At 36.0% G+C, this 12241-nt stretch overlaps 2 protein-coding genes across 2 annotated transcripts in view; one reads left to right on the top strand and one right to left on the bottom strand.

Moving 5' to 3' along the window:
* Positions 1-12241, top strand: part of LOC145986417 (centromere protein S-like) — a 710010-nt gene that overhangs the window by 524234 nt on the left and 173535 nt on the right. The gene's annotated exons all lie outside the window — the stretch shown is intronic.
* Positions 3730-12241, bottom strand: part of LOC145986414 (ATP-dependent translocase ABCB1-like) — a 129824-nt gene continuing 121312 nt past the window's right edge. The window contains exons 21-24 of the mRNA XM_083120401.1: positions 11134-11328; positions 10309-10515; positions 8163-8309; positions 3730-5880 (exon numbers count right to left, since the gene is read on the bottom strand). Of these exons, the coding sequence (XP_082976527.1) occupies positions 5671-5880; positions 8163-8309; positions 10309-10515; positions 11134-11328 (759 nt within the window). The 3' untranslated portion in view covers positions 3730-5670. The remainder of the gene's footprint in view (positions 5881-8162; positions 8310-10308; positions 10516-11133; positions 11329-12241) is intronic.

The raw sequence follows: 12241 nt of genomic DNA, 5'->3' as shown, positions 1-12241 counted from the left end.
TTCAATGTTCTCTTTGTATCATTTTTGCGCCGACCTTGGAATAAATGCTAGATTGTGCAGATAAAGATGAGTAGAAATAAATGAAAGCTGGAATTAGATACGATGAATTAAAATAAGAGAGATACATTACCAAAATAGCTCGTGGTGCATGCATTCAGACTTTTCCCATAAAGGTGGAAACACTTCAGGTACGCCAAAGGAAAAGAATGGCACAGTCTTGGTCTTAAACAAGAAAGGAACACGTGACTAATCCTGTCGGTGTCAATGTCTCAAGTTTGTTAGTTCAAATGCTCGGATATTTGTTGGAAAGTATTAAATTATGCTGTGATTGAAGCGAGGGATTAACTATTTTAACGTCATTTGATGCAGTCCTAGGTGTTGCTTTCTGCGCAGGTAAGAAGAAATGACCACTGAAAATGCATATAATTAACGTAAACAAATTTTCTCCGTTGAAATAAAATTAGAGATAACGCGTGTGGTGATCGACCAACTCCAAATTTAGAAAAACAAAGCTGTCGTGTTTCAATGAAAGGGTCTCAGGTTCGATTTTTAGTATGCACAACATGCCATTGGTTTCCATTTGCCTTTAATAATTGTAAGACCAGTTCTGTTTAGCCATATTTTAATTGCATGCAAGGACGTCCGGAATGGGGAAAGGGAACTATGCCTCCTTGGAAAATTAATGTCGACCAAAAACTATTTATTACACACATAATTTCATTTCAGTCACGGTAATTTATGGTAATTATTATAAAGATGTTGCAGGACTTCAGTACAAAGAGCGTTTTTGAGGGAGCAAACACTCTTACAGGGGAATGTGCCTCGTTTGTCCTCACCTGGAAGAAATTATCTTGTTTGTCCGTCCTTGGAACATATCCTGAGGATGTTCATGATTATCCAATAAAACCACAATTTTTTTTTCTAGTAAAGGCACTATTTATTGTAGTTAGTTTCACCCCTAAATTTATTTGCACACCTCTGCTATGAAACCTTATTCTCCCAATGAAAAAATCCTGTACAAATCTTTTAAGCCCCCTGATCCTCTTCTTTTTTTTTCTCTCTCTCTCTCTCTTGAAAATATATATTTGCGGAAACTGAATGTGTGTCATATGACTTTGGTGAACCCCCAGGAAAATAATGCACGAGCCGCGCCTGTGGTAGATGAGAAAATGTACTCACTGAGAATGTTTTACTGAAAAGGATATCATATAAACCTCAAACATCTGATAATATTTTGTCTAACTTTTGTGTGAATTACTGCCTCTTAATTATAAACTAGAATTTAACAAAATATATTTTCGAGATTTTACGTAGTGGTACCAAAATCGAAAAGGAACTTAATCAAAACTTATTTTTTAAATTTTGCTATGGTATATTGAGTGATAGTTATTTTTTAGTGATTTTTGATTACTTCAGACAGAATATAATATGAGGGTTGATCTCTATGTTCCACCCCTGACCGATGTCTATATGGCAAAGTATAATTATCTTACATCATTTTTCCTACATAGTCTCCTTTAAGTTTGATGCACTTGTCCAGCAATGCCCCAACATTTCTACCACTTCCTGGAAGAAGAGTTCCACAATATCTGCAAACCACCCATCTGTGGCCTCTTTTATGTCATTATCCGATGAGAATCTCATCCCACACCAGTGTTTTGGGAACAGTCTGTAGTCGGTCAGTGCCGGATGTGGCGAATATGCAGGTTGTTCAAGTAATTCATGCATTATTAATACCAGCCATTGCAACACAACACCCTGTGGCTTGGAGCATTGTTGTGAAGAAGGAGCACTCCCAACCTCAACTTTCCACGATGTCTCTCCTTGATTGCAGCACGTAATTTTATACTTGATTGCAGCACGTAATTTTATAATTTTGTCAGTATAGTAAGGACCTGTTATTGTGGCTTTTTTCTGCAAATAATCCACCAAGATAACACCTTTTGCATACCAAAAAACACGCAGCATGAATTTATCTGCTGATGGCGTCACCTTGGATTTCTTAGGGGGTGTGGATCTGTATGTTTCCCTTCCTTACTTTGAAGTTTGGTTTTGGGGTCATAGTGATGGAGCCATGACTCATCCATCGTAACATATATGTCGAGAATTTTTTGTTTGTCCATCCAAAAGTTTCTTAAATGTTATCTGAAAAGCACAGTCCTCTATCGCTTTTGTATAGCAGTCAACATTCTGGGTATCCATTCTGCAGTTATTTTTTTCATGTCCAATTCTTGTGTTAAAATATTGTGTAAGTATGGTATGAGAAGCCCATTTCCTCTATATGTCCCTGATGATTACATGTCGATCTTGCATCACTATATCATGTACTTTATTCATGTTTTCTTCTGTTGTGACAGTTTTTGAAGGGCCACTGTCATGTTCATTTTCGCAGGATGTTCTTTAACATTTAAACTCCCAGCACTATCTTTTTTCAACATCGTATGACACAGCAGGTTCCCCCATAGTTGTAAACATATCGTTGTGAATTTCAGTAGGCGTCATCACCTTCTTTTTCAGATATTTATTTATGGCTCTCTGCACAACAGGTTCCATTTTGCTACTGACTCACCACTTCCAATTATTCAATCACCTTCGATGAAGAAATGCAAACATGTGCAGGCATGTAATTGTACATGCACACTATAAACATATTAGTGCAAATATAGTACAATATTTTACACAAGGGTTTGAGATAATACAAAAATATGAAGTTACAAAGTACAACTTCCCCCACCTTTTTTCTTGTGACTAATTACCACAGAAATTTTAAACAGTGGTGCAAAATGATTAAAAAATAGTACAATATTTTGATATTGATAATGTAGCAGCCAAAATCAATCATGAGGTTCAAACGTTACCCAGTAACTCCAAAATTGATTTTTATTTTTCAGTGGTATATTGACTGGTAGAATTTGTTTTTTTTTCAGTAGTTCAAAAAGGATACAAAATTTGACAAAGGAGGTTTTAATTGCACAAAAATAAGGGGTTACAAAGTAACAGGTCTGCCTTTGCTCAACCTTGAACCTGAGAACTTCAGTGGCAAGGTTGAAAGTCTGTTTGCGGGGTCACCCATTGAGGTTACAGGTTTTGTGTGAGACAGCATGAGTATAATCTGGTGAGATTACCAGGTGTACAAAATTTACAGTCAGTTTGAATTATGATTTCATGTTTGTTCTGGGCATGGGATATCTGAATCTCTGAAGATTCAGATATTGAATATATACAACTTGGAATTTGCATATCAGATCCAGAATTTGGGATCTGATATTTGGATCCAGGGTTATATTTTGTAGGATTTGAATTTAGTTAATTTGAATTTGGATGCCATACCTACTTTATTTTTCTTTAATTGTTCCTCATTTCTATGTTGTTCCTCTGTCTGTTTAAACCTTTTTTCACTTGTTTAATTCATGCTAAAACATTTCACCCACATTCCTTCATGCTTATTTCATACAGGGCTTTTTTTTCTGCACTTAATCCTGCTGTCATTTCATTTTATTTCCTTACACATTTAATCTATTTAATTGCAAAGTTCACATCTTTGCTACTGAACAGTGTGTATTTATATGGAATTTGGCATGTCTGAGCCAATTCCACTCATCAAGTTTGAAAACAAGTTGATGAAGGATTCCTAGTACTAAAGTACTAAATTTAAAAATGTACTTGTGAAATAATGTGTAGACAAGACTTACTAAATCTAATGCTACAGTATATCTAAATAAATCTTATTGAAACATTTTATTTGCATAATATAAAAATATACAATGTACACTTTCATGAAGTACGTCTTGGCATACATGGCACATTTTTCTTTTACTCGTACCTCACTGAGACGAGATGTCAAGAATTTCAGACTGACATTGGTATTTTTACATTATAATTTTATCTAGTAAGATTTACAAATATCCATTAAAACTTCAAGGAAGTGGTAAATCTTAATTTCCAGGAGATCCTGGAATTGTTGCAAGAACTAAACTACCCTGAGGATTTTGTTTATTATCTTCCTCAAATTATTATTTTTTCCTTTACATCCATAAGTATGTTTATGTAAATTCATACTCATTTCTGACATACATAATGTTAATACAGCAGTGCTTTTATTACATCTTTGAGCACAGAAGAAACTCACATAAAATTATAGAAAAAGGAAACATATTTATAAAGAATATTTAACTTTTTGTTTTCACTTTTTCCCATGAATATCTAATGTCTAATGATGCATACACAATGAAAGAACTGAAGAAGATAATAGTGCATAGGTAGACAGGCGCACGGTCTCAATGGCACCTGAAAATTTTTACCTGGTGCCTAATTTTTCATATTTAGTTTTAGAAGTATTTTTATTAATATTTCAAGTTAGCTTATAGAAATTTTAATTACTTTATTTAAAGATAATTAGTACAGATTTGGTTTATTTTACTTCACTTTCTGCCACTTTTGGCTACTCGTGAAAATGACAATGAGTGATGATATGATGAAATTGATGAAGAAACACTCACAAAGAACACCCATGCCCAGGCCAGAATTCAAAACTGAAGTTCAGTTTTTTTTTTTTTTTAAATTAAATATACACACGCAATGCGATTTCATACAAATGACTGGGAGCTGACAGCTATTTGGAAAAATGTCTGTTAAAAATTAATACAATCTTCTATTTATTAATAAATCCGGTGTTTTAAAGGTTGCATTTCAAAAATATGTAGCTTTATCTTTGTTGGATTCATGGATGTTTTCTTAGCATGGATTTGAAAAAGAAATCCTGGCTCCTGAAAAGGAAGGCTCGTGCCTAAATTATTTTTTGTTTTGTCTACCACTGTAATTGTGATTGTTTGGATTTCTTTACAAGAAGATGACATAAATAGTTATTTTGTAATATTTCTATCATAAATTGTAATTTCAAAGATTAGAACATAATTGGAATTATCACAATCAGTGTTTGATGCAGGGTCAGTTTTGTCTCTTCAGTCAACTCGTTGTTATCTTTTCTTTCTTACATTTCCATTTCATCTCTCTTCATTATCTCTACTATTATCCTTTTATGTTTTAACTTCCAATTACTTTGTTTTATCCTATACTATACTGCAGTAATGTATGATTTTTGTAGAACAAAAGCACACTTGATACAAAGTATTTACAATATCATGGTATAAAGTTGAGCATAAACATATAGAATGTGCTAATTAGCAATAAATATTTGTTTAATTCATTCATTCAAAGTTTTACTAAGTACATAAGTAAAAATGTGGTGCTAAATATGCATTAGAAGCATATCATCTGTATTTTTCTATGACAAAACTCTGTGTGCATGAATCCTTAAACTGAGAATCCTTCCGTAACAAGAATATATGAGGACAGTGGCAGCGATTGGGTCCAAAACTGGGGGTGGGGGGGCAAGGTTCGAAAACTTGGGGGCAAAGACAGTATATTTCCCTTTGTATATAAGATTTAGCATAGTGCGGGGGCAAAACTGGCAACTGCCCCCTCTCGCCCCCCTAATCGCCGCCACTGATGAGGGAGCTGAAAATAACATATTCTTCCATGCTATATCAATAATGTGTATGCAATAATGCATATCCAATATGCAAGCAAGGAGTTCACTTGTTTTGTTTTCTATTATTTTCATTACTTGAACTCAGAATATATGAACGATAAACTAATTATCATTAAACCTTATTGTTTTGCTGCTGGTCCTGACTGAAGACTGTGTAACTTGTAGTAGATTCCTTTTCTTGATAGAAGTTCAGAATGTGTTCCTGACTCTCCAAGTTTCCCATGCTTAATGACACAAATGACATCTGCATCTTGAATAGTTGAAAGTCTGTGTGCAATGGTGATGCATGTTCTTCCTTCTTTTGCTCTGTCCAGTGCATCTTGTACAACCTGTGAAAAATATCAATGCACATCAACATGTTTGCTCAGGAATGTACTACTTACTTAACTATAACTACAATGGAACCCTGATTATACGTTCATGAACTTTACATTTTTCCACATTATACATTCAATCTTAATGGTCCAACTATAGCAAAATGTAACAAAATTTTCCTAGATTTTACATTTTCCTGTATTTAAAGTTTTTCCACTCGGTTCCCTAAAAAACGTAAAATCGAGGTTCTACTGTATTTAGTAAAAAGTATGTACTGAACTCCTGTGTGTCTGAATGATTAACACTCTTGCCTTTGACACAAGAGGCCCCAAGTTCAATTCTCAGTAGGTAGTGATACAGCATCATGAGGACAATTGGGGACTTACCTGAAATGAAGTAATAGCATGCTGCAGCCTGAAAAGTGATGTAAAAATGACGATGTAACTCAGTGAAGTGATGATATGTTACCCTGCTTAGCAGGCCTAAACTCCCAGAGGGCTATTGTGCCTGAAGTTGTGCATATATGAGGGGCAGTCAAATGAAAACCGAACACCCGCTACAAAGTGACAATGAAGTTTGTTTTATTGAAAAGTAATTGCCACAAGTGTTAAGACATTTATCCCACTGGGAGACGAGATGATCAATTCCAGTCTTGTAGAAAGAGGTAGGTCGCTGACGGATCCACAACCTCACCCACTGTTGCACTTCCTCGTCCAAATGAAACCGATGTCCATGAATGTCTTTCTTCAGGTCACCAAAAATGTGGAAGTCACAAGGAGAAATATCGGGACTGTACGAAGGATGTTCAAGCGTTTCCCAGCCAAATGTCTGAAGCTTATCCCTCACCAGATTGGCAGTATGGAGACGGGCGTTATCATGCAAAAGGATAATTCCGTCCGACAGCATTCCAGGGCATTTTGACTTTATGGCACATCGAAGTTTCTGCAACGTGTCTGCATAGCGCTGTGCATCGATTGTGGCTCCACACTCTAGGAAGTCGACAAGAAGAGGGCCCTTGCAGTCGAAGAAGAAGCTCATCATGACCTTACCGGAATTCGTATGGACAGCTTTGGATTTCTTTGGCGGGGGAGAATTGATGTGTTTCCATTGTTGGCTTTCCCGTTTGCTCTTGGGCTCAAAATGGTGGAACCATGTTTCGTCCCCTGTGACGATACATGACAGAAACACATACTTTTCCTCGTGGTACCGCTGCAAATGACTCAGACATGCAGTCATTCTGTCAATCTTTTGTCCCTCCGTCAGTTGATGCGGAACCCACTGCGTGCAAATTTTTCGGAACTACAGGTGATCTTTATAATGGCATGCACAGAGCCATGACTAATTCCAACCTGAACACGAATTTCTTCCTCTGTGATTCGTCGGTCTTCCCGGATCAGACCATCGATCCTCGCAATCACATCAGGCATAATGGCTCGATGGGCCTGTCCTGGGCACGGATCGTCTTGCAGTGATGTGCGTCCTTCGCGGAATCTCTTCTGCCACTCGTGCACACTTGTCAGGGACATGTAGTGTTCGCCATACACTGCAGACATGCGACGATGAATTTTGCGTGTTCCAGCGCCCTCAGCCACCAAGAAACGAAACACACTTCTATGCTCTTCTTTGCTTGCCTACATTTCCAATGCTGGATGAACACACTTTTCACTACGCTCACCTCCTGAGGAATGACGAAGCAATTATGTGGACCTGTGTGTTTTCACTATGCATTTCTCCTACCCTACAGATGGCAGTATCAATACGTAACAACAGTGTTGCCAACTTTTGCGAGGAATGTGTTTTATGGTGGGTGTTTGGTTTTCATTTGACTGCCCCTCATACTATTGAAGGAAAAGAACTATTGGTAATAAGCTACTTGCAACCCAACATAATTTTATTATAGTTATGTGTTGGTTAATGAAAATTATTATTAAAATGATACTATATCATATTAGATGAGGAGGACTACTAATTTCCAGCAATTTGCAGAAGGAAAATTGAGCTGAAAGAGTATTAACTGATCTGATTTTGTTAATGTGTCCGGCTTGGTGGCCAAGCTCATTAAGTGGTCAACTTTTGATCTTAACATGAAATTCCCAGGTTTGAATCTCAATCTGGGCACAGTTGTTCATTTGATTGTCCCTTCATTTATTCCATCTAATCATCACTCTTCCTCATCATCATGATTAGCCAGAAGTGTCAGAAAAGCAAACTAAAATAACAAAAATGCAAATGCAATATATATATATATATCACCTGCATATGATATATGTTAAGAAACAAAACATTCTATACAAACCTTCTCACTTTCAGTGTCTAAAGCTGATGTGGCTTCATCTAACAAAAGAACTCTAGGATTCCTTACAAGAGCTCTAGCAATTGCAACCCGTTGCTTCTGTCCTCCAGATAATTGTGTACCCTTTTCTCCAAGTGGAGTTTCATAGCCCTGAAAGTAAATTTATTTTATGTTATTTGAGTTGTATATATTGTGTATAAGTGTGTGTCCAGGCTAGTTGTTAGCCCAGTGTTCTCTGAAGACAAGAGACAATTTCCTTGCATTCATTCTCTCACCCACTTTATTAATTCACTATCTACTCTTGTAATATAAAAGTGGCATATAAAACTAAATCACAAATTTAAAAACTTTCATTGCAAATTTCTATCAATTATTCATAACACTTTACACCCCAGTTCTGTATTTTTAAATATTATTTTAGATTATCAACAAATATGGTGAAACACATGCATTTGATTACTGTCAATTAAACATATTAAATAGCTCTATTTTATCTAAGTATAGAGGTATTTTCCGAACATGGTACCACAAATTATTGGATGAAGTCATTTTTTTTTTATTTCGCAAAGTTTATGTACTGATATTGACTGAAACTTCAATTAAAATTGAAATTGCCATGCTATCAAAGGAGGAAATTTCTTCCTCTATGATTTAAGTATGTACATTATTAATGCAGTCATGCTTATCACATTGTTTTAGTAGTTTAACCATGGGGTGTGAATACAGACATGCAAACATAGATTCAAATTGCTAATAAGTTATAAATATTCTCATATTGATGCTTTGTGCTAATTCTTGTAACTATTTACATGTTGTACATTGCATGAAAGATTTTATGAATACTAATGGGAGCAGACAGTTATGTGATGCTTGCAAGATTGAGGAAGGAATTTATTTGACTAAGTCGTTCTGTATAGAATTTCATGCTTCTCCTTTGTAAACGTTCCTACCTGCCTCTGACTACATCTTTCTTTGTGTTTTTGATGTTTGATATTACTCAGATATACAGGGTGATTCAGAATTCCTATTACACACTTCTAGGTTGTTGTAGAGGGGACTTAGTAGATCAAGTTTTGATAAGGAACCCATGTCCGGAAACATACCGTTTTGGTACTACACAGATGACAAGATCACATAATTTCACATCTCCTGCTTTACCTGCTTCACTACAAGAGCTGCTCGATGTGGAGACCCTGGAGTTTGTTGCAAACAGTGTACCTCCAAAGGATGTTTGCATACACACATTAAAAAATACCTGGTGTGTGTTGAATCATGTCTGCTGCAGCCAGAACTCATGTAACCAGGTATTACTCAAACACTACAGGAGTCTCATAAACAAGACTCTTCATGTGGGTCCATACGAAAAAGTCAAGAGGAGTTATATCCGGCGATTGTGGTGGCCAAGGAGTTGGTCCACCGCGACCTATCCACCTGTCCCCGTATGTTTGATTGAGATGTTGTCGGACATCATGGGAAAAGTATGCTGGTGCGCCATCATGTTGGAACCACATGTGCTGGCGAATGTGCAGCAGCACATCGTCCAAGGTTGAAGCACACTGGATTGTAAACAGCGAACTGTCTGCAGCCATGACTGAATAGCAACTGACGTGAAGGTCGAAACACACCGGATTGTAAACAGCAAACTGTCTGCAGCCACAACTGAATAGCAACTGACGTAAAGGTCGAAGCACACCGGATTGGAAACAGAGGATGTTGGAAGCAGCACACATGACATCAGGTGACTGAAGACGTCACCCGCCATCAATGTGGGTTGCCTACCGTGAAGCAGGAGATGTGAAATTATGTGATCTTGTCATCTGTGTAGTACCAAAACGGTACGTTTCCGGACATGGGTTCCTTATCAAAACTTGATCTACTAAGTCCCCTCTACAACCCCTACAAGTGGGTAATAGATAGATCTACAATAAAAATTAGAAGTAAAAATAGGATAATAGTTGTAATAGTCCTCTTCAGGTAACTTAAAAGTGTGATTTCTTTTAGTACACTCATGAGGAAAATCATTGAATGTGATTGGAAGTTTGAGAAATCAAATTGTGAAGAATGTATTAATGAAACTTGGTAAATTTTCTTTAATATGCTAACACATGAGATGTTATTTTATAATCTGTGTGCTACTAGTATTACATACCAGAGGAAGGGATGTGATGAAATTGTGAATATTTGCCTGCTTGGCCGCTTCTATAATTTCCTCCATTGTTACTTTCCTGTTGTTGTCTCCATAGGCAATGTTTTCTGCAATTGTTCTATCAAAGAGAACTGGTTCTTGGGACACAATTCCCATTTGAGATCTCAGTGTTGATAGGTCCTTTGTTGCTATGTCACAATCATCCAGTTTCTGCAAGATAAGAAGCACATAAGAAAAATATATATATATATATGCTATATGTGAAGAGAAATTTTGTCACGTAAACACCATATTCATTCAGTTTGTTTTGTGAAATTTGAGTTTTCAGAATTAAAACAAATTTGAAAACAAAACAGAATATATTCAAAACACTGCAGGTACAAGACCATCCCATATGGAAAAAGAAAATACAGTAATTGAAAATAGTTATGGGTAATTTATGTACATCCAAGCATATTTGAATTTGACTGCACTGTAATGTGTAGTTAAATTAAACATACAAATTTATTTTTTATTTCATTTTAGTTACTGAAATCATAACAGCATTAAATGAATATATAATATATGAGCATGTGAGAAAAAGATTACAAAATAGTACATAGAATGAAATACATTTTAGTCACTTTAGTGTCTAAGTGCCTTGAGTGCTTGACTCCTAGTCTACTGAAGGTTTTGGATTTGAGTCCTTGGACAGACTGCAATGAGGCTTTCTTTATTTTTGCCCCTTCATCATTTATCCTAATTGTTGTGATCAGCTAAAAGTAGCAGAAAGTCATGTTGAAAAAAAAAATACAAATAAGAAAAAGATACATTTTAAAAACATCTTACCACTGTTCCTGAAACTGGATCATAAAATCTCTCCAACAGCTGTATGCATGTTGATTTCCCACAACCACTAGGTCCAACAAGTGCCACCATCTGACTCTTTTTAACTTCTAAGTCAAGCCCATTCAAAACTTTTGCCTTTGGACGGTTTGGATAGATAAACTCTACGCTTGAATATGACACGGTGCCTTCACAATTCTACACAATATGAATCAAAATTCCATTAGATTGGTTGAATAGGAGAAGTATATTCTTCTACTGTTGCAAGTAAAGGATTGTGTTAGAGTCATAAACAAATTAAATAGTAGATAATGAGTTTCAGAGAAAAATTTATATTTACTGCTGATGTTTTGAAAGAGTAAGCCTATGTAAATCTCTTCATTGTGATTTTCAAATGTCAGAAGATGGCTAATGTAGAAAAGAACATAGTCTTACCTGTATTAAAATAAGGATACAAACACACTACACCACACAATCAAAAATGAAAGGCAGCAATGGGCTATAGACATTTTCAAGGATATCTCATACGCAATGTCAAGTTAAAAAGGGCCTCCCCGATTGCGCATTGGTAGCGTCATTGACTTGTAATCAAGGGGTCCCGGGTTTGATACCTGGTGGAGGCATATAGTGGTTCGGATCCCACTTTAAACTGTAGGTCCAGTTCCAATTAACCTTACTGTGCATAAAGTGCATAAACACCAACTCAATTAATCAATCAAGTTAAAAAGGAAGGATAAATGGTAAAAGCTCGCTAAAGCTTGTCAGGAACTGAACTGATCATCTTTCATCCTTCCATTTTTATCTTGACGACAGAGATGAGATAATCCGGGAACATCTATGGCTCATTGTTGTCTTTAATTTTTTTGACTGGGTGGTCCTGATTACTCAGATTGTGTTTAATCTGGTGTAAACTTCAAACAGGATAGGTATTCACACAAACTAAAACACAAAATAGCAATATACCACATTTAACGATATTTCTGAAGAAAATGACACTAAAACCCACATGTAAACCAAATGTTTACAATGATTTGAATAACATGTTTGTAATCTTCCATAGCTTTGAAGGCAAAGATGTGTGTTTCTAAAATATTAACATAAAGCAGAATTT

Source organism: Lepisma saccharinum, chromosome 4 (genome assembly GCF_977018435.1).
Source record: "Lepisma saccharinum chromosome 4, izLepSacc3.1, whole genome shotgun sequence".
In the NCBI taxonomy this organism is placed as follows: Eukaryota; Metazoa; Arthropoda; class Insecta; order Zygentoma; family Lepismatidae; genus Lepisma; species Lepisma saccharinum.
This window is presented reverse-complemented; position numbering and strand designations above follow the sequence as displayed.